Raw genomic sequence first — 19,498 nt, 5'->3', positions numbered from 1 at the left:
GATTACCAATTTTCATTCATTACACAATACAGCACACAACATTGGAAAATTAAAAGGATTCTAAATAGGCATTGGGATATCTTATGTAAAGATCCCGTATTAGGTAAGGTACTCCCTAAAAAAGCACCAATAATTTTCAAAAAAACGAAAAATCTAAAAAACATACTAGCTCCAAGTTATGCCCTAAAAATTCCACGAAAAGGCACTATTTCAAACATTAAAGGTTTTAATCCCTGTAATTCATGCAAGGCCTGTAAAAATCAGAGATATATACAAAGAAAAGAATTTATAAGCACAACTACTAACGAAAAATTTAAGGTTAAATCTAATATAAATTGTAACTCCAAATGTGTGGTCTACATGCTACAATGCCCATGTGGGAAACAGTATGTGGGAAGAACTGGCAGAAAATTAAAAGAAAGAATATTGGAACATCAAAATAATATTATAAAAAAATTCAACAAAACATATAGTGCCAATTCATCGTACCAACTGTAGGGAATTCAGTTGGAAAATATTTTTCTTTATGGGTATCGAGCATGTTGACCCATATTGGAGATGGGGGAACTTAATGAAGAAACTCTCACAGAGAGAGACCTTCTGGATTAATAAATGAAAGACGTTACAACCACATGGATTGAATCTAGATATAGATCTATGGAGTTTTTTTGAGGATTGAATGCTTTCTTCCTTTGTACTTTCGATGTAAATGTTGCATTTCATCCACGTCCCCATTGTAGTATTTAAAATATTTATTCAATATCTACATTCAGGTGATTCATATCACTATATTTAAAGGGGGAATTTCATATTATTTAATCATCCCTTATTTGAATTTAAATCAAAGTTTAATCAAATTATTCAACTATAATTTAATTATAATCGTATTAATTCTAAATTAAATAGAAATCTATCTAACATTCTAATTGTACTAATTCTAAATAAATTGAATCATATTATAATTAAACCACTCAACTTCAATTATTTTTAATTTTTTACTTATTCATTTATTCATTTATTTTTATTATTATTATTATTGTATTTGTATTATTTTTTTTATTTTTTTACTATTAATATTTTTTTATTTCTTATTCATTTATTTATATAAATTTTTCAATGCTTTAATTTTTTCACTATTCAGTTTTTTTATATATATATTTCTTGATATTTATTATTTTTCAATCCCCAATCATGGAAAAAATAATTCCCTGAGAGTTATTATGGATATTCCATATCTTATGGAAAAATGGATGAAATGCAACATATATTGGGATTTCACAATCTTGTTCACCTGAAAGTGTGTGTGCTCTATAGAAGAAAAAAGAAGGTTTTTTGTACTAATTTTTTTAATATAATGTGACAATACATTCATTTATTTATATTTTTCATGTTTGGTATATTTTTAATATAGAAGCATTCTGTTAAAAAAGCTTCTATAAATTCATTTAATATTGTATGTGCACTAAGCACATTTAAACATAGTAGTGCCATTTGAAATTTCTAATATCCCCCCCCCCCCCCCCCACCCTCTCTTCTTTGGCCTTTGTCCACATATATGTGTTTTGACACTGAGAAAAAGAAAAAAACGATCGATCATGAAGACACTTCCGGGTTTTCGGCAATGGAACGCATGCTGGAACGCATGAGGAATTGAACGGCGCACGGAATGACGTCATAGAAACCGGACCGCAGAGCGAAACACCTGCTCTGAATAATGGGTTATGAGGACATTGGGGGAGGTATAAAGGGTGGAGGAGGGAAGGGATTTTTATTGTTCACTTGTATCCTGTCACTGTATGCTACTGAAGTCCCTGAGGAAGTCCCATACACGGACGAAACGCGTAGGACCCCTGGTGGTGACAGAAAGATGACACCTTTTGTTTTATACTGTGATGTAAGTTATTAAATGTATTTTTTATTATACTTTTGAATGTGCGCTACAATTTTTTTTTTTTTTTTTTTGACAATCTTTATTTTCCAAATTCAAACGTTTACATTACATGTGAACAGGGTGAGCTGAAGGGCACACCTATCATCATAGACACAAAAGGAAAACTCCGGTGTGTGGCATAGGGATTTACATCATAGTAGAGTTACAGCAAAAATGAGCCCCAAACAGAGCCCTCCAGATAAACATAGTAAGCAACTGGTAAGCATGCTTGTTAGTACACCTGCAAGGAACCACGGAAACCTGCTTGTGGTCCGGAGTACGCAAAAGTAGACAGATGTGGGTGACTTCGAATCATTGGTGCGTACAGAGGTAAATCAAGAGTGGGGTGTAAAATACAAAAAGAGTCTAGGACAAGAATATGCCAACGTTAGGGAGTTTCCGTTAGGGCTAATAACTTACAACAATAAAATCAGGTAAGTATCACATGTGGGGCAACTCAGCTCAGTCGTAATATGAGTCGTGATCTCCTTTTACATGAGCGTAGACTGTGACAGTCAACAAACGGGGTATGGGGTACAAAATGATGGGATAGAGGTATGCGCCTGTTTCGCGATACCAAGTCGAGAGATGGCTACGGGGCAGTCTGGCGGGTATGGGTAGGGGTCGTCAGTCCCAGCGGTCTAGGGATCTGGGTAAGTCAGAGTCCGTCCGGCCGGTGAGCTAACGTGAGTGGGGCCGTATAGTCCAAGATGTGAGGGGTCAACAACTCTGTGTCCGAGGTCTGGTTATGAGTGACAGGTGTCCAGGGCAGGGGGCAAGGTTTGGGCGGCATATGGCCGGTATTTCAATGTAGGTGAGCAGGGGGGGGAGGGGAGGGGAGAGGGGGTGGGGACGAGGGGGGGGGGGAGAGGGATCCACGGTTCCCGGTCCCGTCCATCATAAGGTACCACAGCCATGGCATCCAGGTGCGATCGCACCTCTCCAATCTGCCCTGTAGGGCTGCCGTGAGTGATTCCATGTGGTGTATCTCCCCTACTCTGTCTAGCCACCGCTGGAAGGTGGGTGCACCCTTTTGTCTCCACTGGGCGGGAATCAACGCTATGGCTGCAGTCAGGAGGTGTCTGACCAGGGATTTTTTGTAAGCCGAGATAGACATGTCTGTATGGTGTAATAGCATGGTGAGAGGGTGAAGGGGGAGGGTGATGTCTGTTATGAGACGGATGGCTTCTCTGATTTGCGTCCAGAAAGGCACAATATCAGGGCAAGTCCACCAGATGTGGAGGAAGGAACCGTCCGTGCTACCGCATCTCCAGCATTCCTTAGGGGATCCCGGGTCTATACGGTGTACAACGTCAGGGGTTCTATACCAGCGCGTGAGGATCTTAAAGCCTGTTTCCTGAACCTTAGAGCTGATGGAGGTTTTGTGTGTTAGCGCAAAAATCTTGTCCCAGTCCTGGTCCGTGAGTGTGGTCCCTGTCTCCTCTTCCCATTTAGCTATATATCTAGGGTGTGTCTGATGTTCGCTATCAAGCAATGTCGCGTAAAGCAATGATATTCCCTTGTCCGGGTGGGTTCGGGAGGTGCACAGTGACTCAAACTGTGTGGGGGGGTCTGTGTAGGCACAGTTTGTTCGAAAAGGCGTTATAGTAGGCCCTTATCTGAGCATAATGGAAGTGATCTAGTCCTGTGGGGGCCTTGTCACCCAGGATGGCCGCAAGGGGTAGAAGTTGGTGTCCCTGTAGGAGCTGTCGGAAGCTAAGCCAGTCGGAGTCGGTGAAGGAGCGCAGGTCTGCTGGCGTGAGACCCCCACCCACCCCCGGGTTGTGGGTAATGGGTGTAAGGGGGCTGTCGGTGGTGGTGAGCTGGCGTGTATACCGTAGTGAGCACCAGACCCGCAATGTAGCGTCGATCAGAGGGTTGCCCGTTTGTAGCGATGTTAAAGTGAGAGAGCTGAGCCACAGGCGGGAGGGGAGAGCGCCCCTCGCCTGTGCCTGTTCAATGGGGACCCACTGCTTGGCCGTGGGGTGGGCGTGCCAGTCTATCACCCTAAGCAAATGTGTCGCGTGGTAGTACCCTTGAGGGGATGGGAGGCCTGCGCCCCCTTTGCGTTTGGGGCGTTCTAATAGTGCCCTGCTAATCCTGCTTGCCTTCCCATTCCATACAAATTGCCGTATGGCTGTGTTCAGCGATTGAAAGTATGTCCTGGGGATAGTGATGGGGATAGCCTGGAACAGGTACAGGAGACGCGGGAGTATATTCATTTTTACAACGTTGATTCGTCCGAACCAGGAAACATAAAGATTCCTCCATCGTTGTAGGTCTGATTGTATTACCGCGAGTATGGTGAGGAAGTTCAGTCGAAATAGGGATGATAGGTCGCTGGGCAGCCATACGCCAAGATATTTAAGTTTGGAGTCACACCACGAGAAGCGGAACTGGGATTTTAAGTGAGCGACCCTCTCAGCTGCGAGGGATATCGGTAGGGCTTCCGATTTGCTCATGTTGAGTTTCAGATTGGATATGTCGCCAAAGGTCCTGAAGGCACGGAGGAGGTTGGGGAAAGAGATCGCGGGGTTGTCTAAAAAGAATAACATATCGTCCGTGTAAGCCGCTACTTTATGTTCCGTATGGTGGAGTCGGTATCCGCTGATGCCCCCATCCCGTCTGACCGCCTCTAGAAAAGGTTCCAGAGTGAGGGCAAACAGGAGGGGGGACAGAGGACACCCTTGTCTAGTTCCGTTACGGATGGAAAAGGGGGCCGAGAGAGCGCCGTTCACCCGAATGCGGGCCGTAGGGTCTGTATATAGGGAGAGGATCCATGAGCGGATATGGGGGCCAAATTGCATATGGCGAAGGGTGGCTTCGAGGTACAGCCAATCTACCCGGTCGAAGGCCTTCTCTGCATCTGTGGAGACCAGAATTAGGTTCTTCTTCATCGACCGGGCAGAATGGATCATGTGTAGGGCCCGGATAGTGTTATCACGCGCCTCACGTCCCGGGATGAATCCTACCTGATCCGGGTGGATAAGGGTAGGGAGAGCTCGGGAAAGTCTCATGGCTATGGCTTTGGCGAAAAGCTTGAGGTCTGCGTTAAGGAGGGAGATCGATCTGTAGCTCCCGCATTCAGCGGGATCTTTGCCCTCCTTTGGAATGACCGTCACGGTGGCGCGTAGAGTATCTGTTGGGAACCGACCCTCTTCCAGCAAAGAGTTGAAGCCTAGTACCAGGCGTGGGAGCAGCACGTCCCCGAACCTGCGCAGGTACGAGACGGGCAGACCATCCGGGCCTGGGGCCCTGTGGGTTTTAGATCGTTTGAGCGCAGCGGCCAACTCTTCCACTGTGAGTGGTTGTTCTAGTTCCTCAGCCAGGCCTTCTGGTAGCGTGCGGCCTACGTGTTCCGTAAGGAAGTTCTCTATGTTGCGCAAGTGTTGGGGCGCATCAGTACGTCGGGTGGTATTATCGATGTTGTAGAGCTCTTCATAGAAGAGCCTGAAAGTCTGTAGCATATCAGTCGGTGTCCTTTTCATTGTCCCGTCCCGTCCCTTGACCTGGTGTATGTGGTGTTGTCTCTGTCTCTGTTTCAGGGTGCGTGCCAGTGTCCTACCGCATTTGTCTGAAAACTCGTAGAAATGTCTGTTGGATTTGCGAATGGTGAGTAATAGGTTCTGGGATAGGAGGTCTTTGAGCCGTCGTCGCGCGTCTGTGAGGTGGCGGTAGATATCGTCTGTTTGGTCAGTCTTGTGTCGTGTCTCTAGGGTAGCTATTTCGCGTGTCAGGTCCTGTATCTTAGCGGTATTATCCCTCTTCCGTTGGGTGCATAGACTAATCAGGTGTCCCCGTATGACGCATTTATGTGCCTCCCATATAGTGAGGGGGGCGACGTCCGGTGTGTCATTGTCATCAAAGTATTGGGTCAGTATTTGGGCTACGCGTGTGGTAGTTTCGTTGTCCGTCAGTATGTTCTCGTTAAGTCTCCAGTGGCGTTCACTGGGTTTAAAAAGCGGTGATTTGAGTGTAACTTGGACCGGTGCGTGGTCTGAGTCGTGTTGTATGCCAATGGAGGAGTCTATCAGGAAGGGGAGATATTCTTGCGCAAGGAAGATATAATCTATTCTACTGTATCTGGTGTGGGCTGCCGAGTAGCAAGTGTAATCCCTGTCCTCTGGGTGCACCACCCTCCAGCAGTCTATCAGGCCTGATTTAGCTAGGGATTGTTTAGCCTGACGTATACAATGTAGGGGAATGGCGCTGGTACCCATAGACGAGTCCATCCGTGGGTCCAGTGGAATGTTGAGGTCTCCGGCCAGGATCAGCGTGCCCTCTCGGAATTTGTCTAACAGTGTGAGGGTTTTAGTCAAGAACCGGTGCTGTCCTTTGTTAGGGCAGTATATCGTGGCGAAGGTGTACTTATGGTCGGCAATATCGCCTTTAACAAATATATATCTGCCCAGGGGGTCTGCCTGTGAGGCGGAGCTGGTAAAAGGGGTGCTATGGGAGAAGATGATGGCGACCCCTGCTCTTTTGGCGTCGGGATGATTGGCATAGTAGCCTAGGGGGAATCGTTTATCCCTGATCAGGGGGGCGTCCCCCCCCTTCAGGTGTGTTTCCTGAATGAATGCCACCGAGGTCCTCTGAGCCCAGAGGGAGCGTAGTAAATGTCTCAGTTTTTCGGGGGTGTTGAGGCCTCGGACATTATGCGTCCTCAGGATTAAGGGTGCGGGCCGATAGCCCGATGCCATGGCTGAGCACTGGCTCGAGATGCGGGGGGGGTCAGACCGTGGGGTTCCGACGGGGGGGTGGTATGAGAAGGAGAGGTTAGGGGGGTGGTAGGGGAAGGAGAGGTAAGGGGGGGATGAGGAGGGGAAGGTAGGAGGAGGTGGGCACCTAGTAGGGGGTCAGGGGTTATAGGCAACCGTGGCCCTAGGTCTAGTGAAGATGACCTTATATATAACGGTCCCCCGGACCACATTAGGGTGGGTAGAATGTCGTTCAGGGGTCATTCTGGTCAGTGCAAGAGGGGGGGCAATACTTGTGGAGTTAGCGGTCTGTTTGAGGGGCAAGAAGGCGTCCGTGAGGGCCTGTTAGGTGCGGGTCAGCAGTCAGGGCTACTGGACAGCGGGAGTCGGAGGGGGGCCTGGTCGCGTCAAGTACGTTTCCCTGGGGGGGGGGCCCTCTCCTGGATGACCCGGGTACTGCGGGGAGGGTGAGGTGGCCATGGTGGCTTTCACGTCCGGGCCGTATGGTCACAGCGGTCGGCTGAGTAGGGGCGGGGGGGAGGGGAGGGGAGAGAGAGGTGCAAGGGGCGGTTGGCGGGGCAGAGAAAAAGCATACATTCTAACGAGGGGTGCAGCAGTTTGCAGGGAGCATACAATTCAAACCACAGTTCGCAATTATTTACAACAGTTGAATATACAGCAAATAAAGCATGGTCAAGCTCCCCGTGTACATGTGGTATCTCCATCCTAGCCACTGGGCAGAGGAGGGGACCGCCATGTCCCTTGGGCATTAAGGGCATCGGCAGTCCGGTAGCGGGAGTAGAGGCTGGCCCGGGACTGCGTGGCGCCCGGTAGGGCGTGGGCGGTGAGTGCGCTAGCTGACATGTCTCGCCACGTGCCACATGAGATGTTCAGGCGAAGGCAAAGCCTCCCACAGGCCCCCCACCCCCCCCCCCATCCCCTAACCCAGGAGCGGAGCGGCCGCCCCGGTTCTAATCTGGGGAGCGTGTCGGGATCGGGCCGGGTCAACAACTGCTTAGTGGCACGTTTAGCGGCTGCATGGGCAGTAGGTTTCGGGTAGAGCGAATCTACTGGTATCATACACAATGGGTAATAGAACAGTTGATATGCAATATAACATACAAAACCAACCCAAGTCCCGGCATTGGTGGTGGCAGGTGTCAAGGGAAACGGTGTGCTCCGGCTTCCCGGGCGTGAGGAAGTTCGTTAGCGGCCGTCCTGGGGCAATACTATAAGGGTCCGCACCCGTACCCCACCCAAAAGCTATAGGGAACGTGGAAAATCGGGTCCCCCCCGGTTGCCTTGAGTGTCCCCAAGTGTCCGACCCCGGGCCCCCATGGTCTGCGTGGGAGAGAAAACAACAGTGTACCCCATGTGTAGTGTAATATGAGTACTTAGCTGTCATCGAAGCCGTTAGGCAGGTACGTCCTCTTACAGGAGCAATCACAGTGGGCCAGGGGACACCGGGGCCGGGGTTGATACGAGTTCGATTATTCTTCGGGCCCGTTAGGGCCTCCCCATCGGAGAGGCTGTGTGTCTCTACGTGCCTGGTTACGGAGCTGTGCAGGTACCTCCGGGTGCTCCGGGCGTGGTGGAGGTTGGTCCAGTATCCAATTGCGGATGGTGACCGGCGGTAGGTCCATCGATCTCAGGAAGCTGGGTACGTCGTTGGGCCATCTCAGGGAGCACCATGTGTTCCCCCGCTTGGCTTGGAGGCTGAAGGGGAAGCCCCACTTGTAGGGTATGCGTTTCTCCTGAAGGATGTGCGTGAGTGGCCGCAGCGCCCTCCTTGCATCCAGGGTAAGGGCCGACAGGTCCTGGTAAAGCGAGACTGCAGCATCTTGAAAGACGACAGTCTGAGCACGTGCGGCCCTCATGATGGCGTCTTTGAGTTGGAAGGACAGGAGGCAGCAAATGACGTCGCGTGGAAGGCCATCTCTTCTGGGGGGGCGAAGGGCCCTGTGGGCTCGTTCAATCTGGTAGTCATCCGGGGCATCCACACCCAAGATATGGGTAAAGAGCTGCTTGAGAGCTGTGTCCAGGTTTTCATGCTCAGCCTCTGGTAGGCCTCTGATTCTTATGTTGTTTCGTCGCCCCCTATTATCCAAATCTTCCACCTGTCTACGGAGCTCGAGCAGAACCGAGCCCTGTCTAGCAGTGGCATGATCAGCGGTTTGGGAGTGCTGGATGGCCCTGATATTCTCCCCCTCCAACTCCGTGACTCTTTCCTCCAGGGCAGTGAGATCTCTGCGCACCTCCTGGATTTCCTCTCTGATCGCCGCTCTCAGTTCCGTTACCAGCGCAGTTTTGTCGCTTTTGGAGAGCATTTTGGCAGATATAGAGGCCAGTTCAGCGGTAATGTGCGTTAACTGGTCACTCCCCACCGGGCCCGGTTCCAGACCTGCGTTGTTGTCCAGGTCCGGGGACACGGCCGCCATTTTGTCCGCGTGTTTCGCGGCTCGGGGGCCGTCCGGGTAGGCAAGGAAATCATCCAGCGGTCCGGTATTTTTCCTCGGTGGGCTAGTGCTTGAGGGTCCTGGGGTGCCCTGGCGTTTCGTTCTCCCCATATTAGGCGTGAAATGTAGCATTTATAAGGGGCTATGTGGTCCGGGTTCGCAGAGCTCCGGCGATGTGCGACTCACTCCATGCACGGCAAGCCACGCCCCCGTGCGCTACAATTTTATTGCATCTTTTTTCCTGAGCACATACTTCTCAGCTGGTCTATGAGATATTAAAGGACCACTCTAGTGCCAGGAAAGCATACTCGTTTTCCTGGCACTAGAGTGCCCTGAGGGTGCCCCCACCCTCAGGGACCCACTCCCGCCCGGCTCTGGAAAGGGGAAAGGGGTAAAAACTTACCTTTTTCCAGCGCTGGGCGGGGAGCTCTCCTCCTCCTCTCCGCCTCCGTTCCTCCCCGTCGGCTGAATGCGCACGCGCGGCAAGAGCTGCGCGCGCATTCAGCCGGTCACATAGGAAAGCATTCATAATGCTTTCCTATGGACGCTTGCGTGCTCTCACTGTGATTTTCACAGTGAGAATCACGCAAGCGCCTCTAGCGGCTGTCAATGAGACAGCCACTAGAGGAAATAGGGGAAGGCTTAACTAATTGATAAACATAGCAGTTTCTCTGAAACTGCTATGTTTATAAAACAATTAGTTAACCCTAGCTGGACCTGGCACCCAGACCACTTCATTAAGCTGAAGTGGTCTGGGTGCCTAGAGTGGTCCTTTAAATATAGAAGAAAGAATTGATTTGGAAAAGGCATTTATGCTGAAAAAAAGAAATCTATGCTAAAGGCTTTTTAACTTCAGTGAAAGTGTGAGTGGCCACTTGTGAATTTTACACTTATGGTTCATTCATATACACAGTTATACACTATGTTCCTTTTTTTCATTATTGATTTAGCAGATTATCCCCTATTTTTGTACATATTTCATTGAAGACAAGAGGAAGTCTTCGGGGAAGTTCTACCCTGTCCAGGGAGGTTCTTTTCTGCTTGTATTCTATTGAGCACTTATTGCACTGTGGTTTGTGTACACACATATTGTAGTTTTTGCACCATGGAATTTACTAAACTCGGAAATGAAATTCAAATGGTAAACTCTTGGTAAAAGTAATAGATCTGGAAAAATTCGCTAACTTATCTTAATTCATAAATTGGTTATTTAACCTAAATTTCGCCATTTAGAGTTCAACTTGCTTCAAATTAAAGAGTTTGGAGGACAACCCTACAGGTATAAAAAGAGATGGATGTATCCAGCATACATCATGTGTGCAAAGCTAAAGCAATGTGTAACCAATGTATCACTTATTACAGGGGTAGATATGGAGTGATTCGGGAGTGTAAGGAAAATGCCACTGGAAACAACTTTATGGCTAAGATTATTCCATACGAGACAGAGAACAAGCAGAGTGTTCTTCAGGAGTACGAAGTTCTAAAGTGTCTTCATCATCAGAGAATCCTGAGTCTACATGAGGCTTACATCACCCCTCGCTACCTTGTTCTTATTTCTGAGCATTGCACTGGTCGGGAGCTCCTCTACTGCCTGGTAGAAAGGTGAGGAGGGAACAATTGCCCTTAGGAGTGCTACAAAGAAATCTTATCTGCTTTGTGTGAACATTCTCATTATTGGCATTTACATAGCATTAACCTCTTAAAGGACCACTCTAGTGCCAGGAAAACATACTCGTTTTCCTGGCACTAGAGTACCCTGAGGGTGCCCCCACCCTCAGGGACCCCCTCCCGCCGGGCTCTGGAGAGAGGAAGGGGTTAAACTTACCTCTTTTTCCAGCGCCGGGCGGGGAGCTTTCCTCCTCCTCTCCATCTTGATCGCGACGTCATCGGCTGAATGCGCATGCGCGGCAGGAGCCGCGCTCGCATTCAGCCGGTCGCATAGGAAAGCATTTACAATGCTTTCCTATGGACGCTTGCGTGCTCTCACTGTGATTTTCACAGTGAGAAGCACGCAAGCGCCTCTAGCGGCTGTCAATGAGACAGCCACTAGAGGATTTGGAGGCTGTATTAACCCTCATTATAAACATAGCAGTTTCTCTGAAACTGCTATGTTTATAAAAAAAAGGGTTAATCCTAGAGGTACCTGGCACCCAGACCACTTCATTAAGCTGAAGTGGTCTGGGTGCCTAGAGTGGTCCTTTAAGGACACATGATGGAACTATTCAGTCATGATTCCCTTTTATTCCAGAAGTTGTGTCCTTAAGGGGTTAACTTATTCCTCAGCTCTTTACAATATTAAAAAGGAGGAAATTTAACAACATATGGGGAACTATTACAAATCTTGACAGGAACAATAGGTTAATGAGTACACTGCTCAAATGAGCTTACAATCTAGGAGAGGTGGAGTATAAAACCACAATAGGAAGGACAGTGTGGGGGATAGCAGCCAAAAGACAGGCTGGGAAAGTAACAAAGTTGGAAGGTGGGAGTGAAATGTGGACACACTAAATGAGTTGAGACAGTAGGATATAGGTTTGAAAATTGATGGTTCCACTGGGAGGACATTGGCTATTTTGAAAAGATGGGCTTTAAGGGACTTCTTAAATGATTGAAGATTAGAGGGAGAGACTGGTGGGTGCAGACTGTTCCATAGGAATGGAGCTACCCAAGGGATGTCCTATAAGTGCAGGAGAAGGCCACTGGTGGAGTGGAGTTGCTGAACAGGGCCTATGAATTAGTGAAGAAATGCAGGGGACGAGAGAGGTAGAGTTGTTAAAAGCTTTGTAGGTAAGAGTTAAAGAGTTAATATATTTTTTTGCATGAAAAGTGCAATTTGAAAAATGGAAAATACTATTTTAAATGAATCGTTTTTGGTTCTACATTCTCTGCAGGTTCCGTTATTCTGAAGATGATGTAGTGAATTACCTCCTGCAAATCCTACAAGGCTTGGAATACCTGCACGAACAGAAGATTCTTCACCTCGACATCAAACCAGAGAATATAATGGTGTCTTACATGAACACTGTGAAAATCATTGACTTCGGGAGCGCTCAGACGTTCAACCCACTAGTACTGCGCCAGCTTGGAAAACGCGTGGGAACCCTGGAATATATGGGTGAGAAGGACACAAACCTTCTTATAAACAGTTACAGAGTTAATTATAATGAACACATACCGTATAGAAAATGTCAACTTACTCCATGTTTGCTGTTCCAAAAAAAAATTTTTGGCAACTTTATTTTGATTACTATTAAATGTCAATATAGTTAGCAATATATATTGGATTCAATCCACTATGGACAGGTTTAGAGAATTTGAACAAATTCATTTATAAGAATTCACTCATTCCACATTTGACCAGAATTTGCGGAATTTAAGCAGCGTCTGAAGGTTTTTAGCTAAAATCTGAATTCTAGAGGATTTATTAGAGAATTTAACATTTTAGGCTGAACTAAAATTAGAAAAGTTAAAAATGTTTTCATTTTGGCTCATTTGGCCTCAAATTTGAAATCCCCTGGTTATTTCTCAACTATTCCCAGTTTGCCAATTATTATATCTCTGCTTGTTGATAACGTAGCAATGAGTGCATTTTATGAAATAATGCTAGTTTGCAGTTCACAGTGGTACGTGGTCTTCCTGAGCTGAATGTAATATTAATACTGTCCAGTGCGGGATATTGCCCAACATGCAGAGTAGTGCCCAGCCTAGGCTCCCTGAAAACCAAGTAGCCAAGCAACCAGTTCAAGGCTATCCCCCTGAAAAACTTCAGCACAGAGAGCGCCTGGCCATGACATAACTCTCGCAGCACTCTGTGTACTATATAATGTGCGATAGATAGATAGATAGATAGATAGATAGATAGACATATAGATAAATAGAGAGATAGATAGAGAGATAGATAGATAGATAGATACAGATCTTCTCTCAGTCCATCTATGACACACCCCCCCACCGAGTTGTGTTTTTAGAAAAATATTTTATGAAAAATATTTTATTTCTTGTTTCTTTCTTCCTTTGAAATGTGTGTTTTTATAATTACAGCTCCTGAGATGGTTAAAGGGGATCCTATTGGGCCTGCTGCTGATATTTGGGGTATCGGAGTTTTAACCTACATTATGTAAGTACCTTGTATCTGTTTGCCAGTTTCTATAGAGTTATATGCCGGGGGGAGTTCTAATGCCTGTATATATCCTATCTAATTTTAACTGCTACATTGTTTACTATTTTTCCTTCAAATCGGAGCGTGTCCAGCCAATAACAGCATTTAACAGTGCGCTATCACATTGGAACAATAGGTTTGGGCAGACCCAGTAGTTTCTTCAGCAGGTGGACTATATTGTGAAGTACAAAAAAATTAGACTTTGTCAAGTCTCAAGGGAGCTGAAACCTTGTCTATTTTTTTGTACTCCACAATAAAGTCTACCTGCTGAAGAAACTACTGGGTCTGCCCAAACCTATTGTTCCAATGTGATAGCGCACTGTTAAATGCTGTTATTGGCTGGACACGATCCGATTTGGGTCTGTCCAAACCTACTTTTTTGTTCCACTGGATTTGTCTGGGCTGGGGACTTCCCTGTTTTGGAGCACCCTAGTGGGAGTACTCCATAAAAAAGTGTGTGTTGAAGGTCCTCTGAAAAATCTACCGGACAAGTGTATGCGCCATCACAATGGCAGATGACAACACTGTTAAATATGTCCCTTGCCAAGTATAATTTGTTTCAAAGACTCCTGAAAAATACATTTAGTTTTACAACCACTTAATCTATTTAGTAGGAAACTGCATGTACAACAAAAGATATTAAAAACAAACAACTAAATAGTATTTCTTTTGAACTTGGTAAAATTACAAAACAAATAAGTGTCCTGCCTAATTTGATTTGATAGCATGACATCTAGCACAAAAGTATTCATGAAAATGAAGTGGAGACTGTGCAAAATTAATAGAAAAGTTAAATAATGATCGCAACTGCACTTTTTAAAAACCAATAAATGTAACTAAACAATGTTAACACTAAAATAGTACAAGGCTCACTGTGTATCTGTATATCTACATGGAGTAGGAATTACAACCCACCACTAGGAGGTGAAAAGAGTCATTTGATTCACTAGCTGTTACCGTATATAGACAGGTGTAGCCTTCGTAAAAATGGTTTTAAATGATTTATTGTTTGTTTGTCATAGAACGTAGTGCTCATGAAAAATGCAATTTCTCCTCTTTTCAGTTATATGTCACGTGCACAATGCAGACTATTGATGGATTATGCGTCTATATAGGAGATATGTGGAGATGTAAAACACGGGTATTAAAGTAAATTTTTTGTCACTTGATCTGTGAACCAAATGGTTGGAAAAGGCCCATATTATTGCACTGCTAAATATATACATAATATCTGTATTATGCAGTACACTGATTGGCTTTTTTTTACACCTTTTGGTTCATCCGAATCATTTTTACCGAAACTATTTCATGGATGAAATTCGCCTGACCCAAAATGAATATGAATCCCAAATTGACTGACAATTTTTTTTTTTATGGACAAATTGATATGACCCGAACTGAATTATCTTTGAATTATTTTTTTATAAATCTTAAATATCCCTATATAGTCTCTCTCATCATCTTTTATTCTTCTCCTTTCTTTTTTAATGTTCGCTTGTCTAGGCTGAGTGGTCGCTCTCCTTTCTTTGAACTGGATCCTGCGGAAACTGAGACGAAGATCCTTTCAGGCCGATTTGACATTTTTAAGCTTTATTCCAACGCCTCTCAGAGTGCTTCCCTTTTCATACGCAAACTTCTGTCCATATATCCTTGGTAAGGAGCTGCTGGCCATTAATGAACATGTTACTTTTGTTGTGTTCTAATCGAACACGGTGGATAGAACGACACGCCACTATGAAGTCAGTCATCCAAATTACTTTCACATACATTTTTAGAGGGGTCCACAAATTGATGCCCTCATTAGAATTAATGCCATGGGGAGAAGAAAAAATAAATATCTAGACAAGTGAAAGGTTGTGTGGCACGCGTATTTTCCTCTCCTTTTTTGTGTATTTTTGCAGCACTGGAGAGAAACAGTGTCATGTATGATGTCATAGTCTAGCACCCGGAGTTACTGCTAATAGATACTAGCAAACAAGCTGATCATGATGTGATCTGAGCAGCAATCTTGTTGTATACTGACATGCTCAAGGACACTAGGGTCAAACGACAAATGTTGTTTATGTTAGGGACACTGGGAAAATCAGGACTGGCTGAGATCATTTATGGTGCAAAGAGGATGTTGGGGATTTGCAAATAGACGACCTTCAAATATGCACCTCTTTTGGTTTCTTTGTTTTTAAAGTATTTTTGCAAATATTTTTAATGCAACAAAATAATGAATTAAACAAGGATATACAAAACGGTAAGATGTATTTCTAAAGTGTTATATTAACTTATTTCTCCATATTCTGTGAGACACACCAGTAGCATGACATCACACTGGCTTCCTGCTGTACAGTAGAACAAGCTCATGTCTCTTTTTTCAGGTGTTACGAACAAAGCCCATCGCCTACCTTTCTTTGCACTAGAAATCAGGGTAACTTTCCAAAGGAAATAAATTCAATGTACAAGTCATAGTCAGCCTTGGGGTCTATTCACTTAGCCATATGTTTTACGTAGAGTGATTTTGTTACTGAGACACCTGTTTGCTTCTCAGGTGAGTTCAGAATATTTCCATCCTGTAGTTGAATTCTGTGCCAAAACAGAATTGATTTGTCTAGGGTAGCTGAAAATGGACTGTACCCTGAAATCCCAGGTGTCCAGGAACCTCGCCAGTAGGACTGGACCTGAGTTCTACTGGTGAAAACACAAAATGATAAGTCTTAGGATGTTACCAGTGTTTCCATACCTGCAAACATTTTTCTTTCAGCATTGAAACTGTGGGCAAAGGAACACACTGAGCTAAGTGCTAGATTCACAGTGAAGTTTAAGATACAAAAGGGGTAGGAGAAAAATAGTCTTGAAAGCAATGGATACAACAAAAGACAGAGAATCGGGATGAAGTGCCGTGGGATAAGACAGGACCATTTTCCATATGGAAGCTGAGGTCATGTATAGATATCAGGAGCACGTGGTTTGACCAAATTATACAGCACGTATAATCCAACCATATACTATATAATCCAACCATACATGGCATTTTGTCCAAGAGCATAACATCTTCTATAAAGTGTGCCTAGATCTTGCACGCATGCACAAAATGAATGCTACATTGTGGCTGCTCATGTGGTTCTAGAAAGGACTGTGGGTGTTTTAGGATGTACCTTGTGTTTTCAGCTCTGAGGGAGATGGTGTTCACTGTAAGATATAGATGTGGTCCAGACACACAGTATCCACACATTGGGAAGAAAATGTGACATAAAAATCTTCAAGAGTGTACTGATTGCCATTTGAAGAATTAAGTCAATTTCTCGATAAGTGAATAGGCCCCCATAATGTCATCAGTCTTGTACTGTATTTATTTTCCTTCTCATGTTGCACACATTACATGTCAACACTCATTCATTTTCTGTTACATTGTGATTTTATGTGGACGAGACGTGTTCTGGAGACTGCTGTGACCTTGTACTTGTTCATTTTCAGGAGCCGACCTTCCCTTCATGAGTGTTTCTCCAACCCCTGGCTTCAAGATGCCTACCTGATGAAGCTACGACGCCAAACCCTTACGTTCACCACAAACCGGCTAAAAGAGTACTTGGTAGAACAGCAAAGAAGACGCAATGAGACTGCTACCAAGCACAAAGTCCTACTTCGCTCCTACCACGGCACCCAGCCTCAATCTTCTGTCACCCAGTGACCTTGGAGAGGGGACTTTGAGAATAAATACAGCGGTAATGGAGCCGCAGGTGCATTCCACTGGATTCTGTAGGACCCTTAGAGGTCTCAGGCAGTGCAGACAGTCTAGCGAAAGGAGATGCTAATATCCTGCCTGTTTTCTATAGGGACCTCTTAGAGTGTCTAAGTCAAAATGTGTAAAAAGAGAGTAGCCGGTGAAACCGAGGAGGTGGAAGCAGGAGGAAAAGGGTGCATGATGCATGAGACAAGATCCCCACTCTCATATTTTGGAGAGACTCGGTTCCATCCCTTGCCATCGATTGCAGTTTAGAATATTGTCTGGAACCAGTTCTGCTGCTGTTAAGTGCTGAAGGGCTTTATGCTGACAACTTTTTTTTATAATATTTTATTTATTTAATGCCCTTAGTTTACATCAGTTCTATACTCCCAGGAACTGGTTAACCATTGCTTAATGGATAAATCACAGCAAGCGGTCTTAACCCATTCGATGTGGCTTTATTACTTTAACGTATCTAGATAGTGAACCATAGCTAGCCATCTGGTTACATTCACGAGTGGAATCTGCTATAATTACTTGACCTTGTTACGGCTATCGTTACTTTGTCGTGGCTACATATAACTCTAAGATATTGATCTCTAGAACACAAAATACTCCACAAAAGGGCTTACTGACTCAAGGCAAAACATGATCCATGTTACTGCCCCCAGAATAACAAAAAAGGATAAGTTATATTGCATTATAACACAGATTTAATGAATGCGAACATCCCAGGAGGACATAAAGAGATGGACAGAGCTCCAGGATAACCAAAAGTCTATACAAGCTATAATGCCAGACTGTTGAAATGCCAGGCTTGTTTTCATTGTTGCTATGGTAACAAGAAATGAAATAATTAAATTTTATTATAAGCACATAAGAAAGAGAGGGTTTAAAGGGTTTGGAAGCAGAGCTAGAGTTCTGGAGTGTGCCAGTTATTTCATTCACAGATGTCATATTGAAAGTACATTACTGAGGAATGAAAAATGCCCAGAATAGGCAAATTATCAAATATATGGAGTATGTAGGGGTAATGTATAAACTGCTAAATGTTGAGCAATCACCATGGAAACAAATGGAATGTGTTCTTTTATTGCTACAGTAAGCCAGAATTGTCCATAATACATACACCCATGGTGTTCCAAGAAGGAGTAAGAATTCATTAGTCATTAACCTGGTCCCTGATAATCCCCATTTAGTTACTTACTCCCTTCCATGTTGCTCACCTTTTTAAACCTTATGGGGATCGGGGGATAAATGTTCAGAAATAACCTGGTTTCTAAACACAATTGGTGCTTAGCAGGCATTGCTTGACTTACTTACACCCAGCAGCCTCTCGTGGACCTGCCATTTAAGCTCTGCCCAAAGGGTGAATCTATTGTAAAATCCAGGAGCCAGATATTTAGGAAGTCCTCATCTTCTGCTCCCAGTCTCTTTAGATGACCAAAAATAAACAGTACACCTTATGGACAAGGCTGGAGAGCTAATGATCACATACAATAATGATAATATCAAAGCATTTTACATAATAGAAACTTTCAGTTTCTCGTTAAACATATTTAAAGGTGGCCTTGTATTTAAATGGTGTTATCACCCATCTCAGTGATAATTAAATGTTTATTTTGGGAAGTCCCTTACCAGGCTACTATTTGAGAACATCCACAGGATGCAAATTGCTAGTCCACATTCATTTTCACACATTTGAACTATTTCCCAGTTCTTGGGTATTTACAAACATATGGTGTTGGATAGATCCTACCCAGATACTTACCTTGAACCATAGAACGCTCTTAACTAGAGTCCAGGAATCACATCTAGTGTCCTATACTTATCACTGTTAAATAAAATCAGCCCGGCAATTTGTGTTCTGTAGTAATGATGCCAGTGAGCCACACTGGCACCAATCATACCTTCATGTTTGTACCCTGAATGTTCCAGCCACTAACACATAATGAATAAGGGTAACGAAGGGACGTGCAGATAGATGGCCACACTCTGAAGTCCGAATGTCACTAAGAAAGACTAAACGGAAGTTTATACATGCCTGACATAGTTGTAGAGACCGAGAGGAAAGGCTTCCAGCATGTTTGTACAAGTGAAACATTGATTCAAGGATAGGAGATGCTATGGGGTCTGATTTTGTTTGGCATGTAAGCCAAGCCTAAGCCATAGGCACTAATACTCTCAGCTGCTATAAGCCAGGTACTAATAGGTTGAATCTGTTGTATCCAATGATAGACAGGGGGGTTCTGCAGATCCAGAGGAGAAAGGGCTATGAGGGGGTTAGTTCTCGGGGGCTCGAGATACCTTGAAGGCTGTCCTCACTGAGTTTGTATATTTGTAAGGGAGGTATTCTGCCTCCAACTGCTCTGACTTGAACTGATTATTTATTTACTCATTATGAAAAGATTTTTCTTTTATTTATTAGGATTTGTGTTGTTTTTTCTGAGTTTGTCATTATTTTTCCCTTTTTTTTTTCTTTTTTGGTGTGGAAAATTTATGCTTATAAAAAATAAAGATGATGAGGACGCACGAACGCCA

General features: G+C 44.7%; 1 protein-coding gene across 3 annotated transcripts in view; it reads left to right on the top strand.

Annotated features, from left to right (window-relative positions):
• SPEG (striated muscle enriched protein kinase) overlaps positions 1-19,498 on the top strand; it is a 253,793-nt gene extending 234,295 nt beyond the window's left edge. For all 3 annotated transcript variants that reach the window (XM_063429309.1, XM_063429308.1, XM_063429310.1), the window contains 5 exons: positions 10,446-10,685; positions 11,975-12,198; positions 13,125-13,200; positions 14,746-14,895; positions 16,708-19,498. In XM_063429309.1, the coding sequence (XP_063285379.1) occupies positions 10,446-10,685; positions 11,975-12,198; positions 13,125-13,200; positions 14,746-14,895; positions 16,708-16,921 (904 nt within the window). In that variant the 3' untranslated portion in view covers positions 16,922-19,498. The remainder of the gene's footprint in view (positions 1-10,445; positions 10,686-11,974; positions 12,199-13,124; positions 13,201-14,745; positions 14,896-16,707) is intronic.

Source organism: Pelobates fuscus, chromosome 8 (genome assembly GCF_036172605.1).
Source record: "Pelobates fuscus isolate aPelFus1 chromosome 8, aPelFus1.pri, whole genome shotgun sequence".
NCBI lineage: Eukaryota > Metazoa > Chordata > Amphibia > Anura > Pelobatidae > Pelobates > Pelobates fuscus.
The sequence above is the reverse complement of the archived record's forward strand: the minus strand, read 5'-3'. Positions and strand labels throughout refer to the sequence as shown.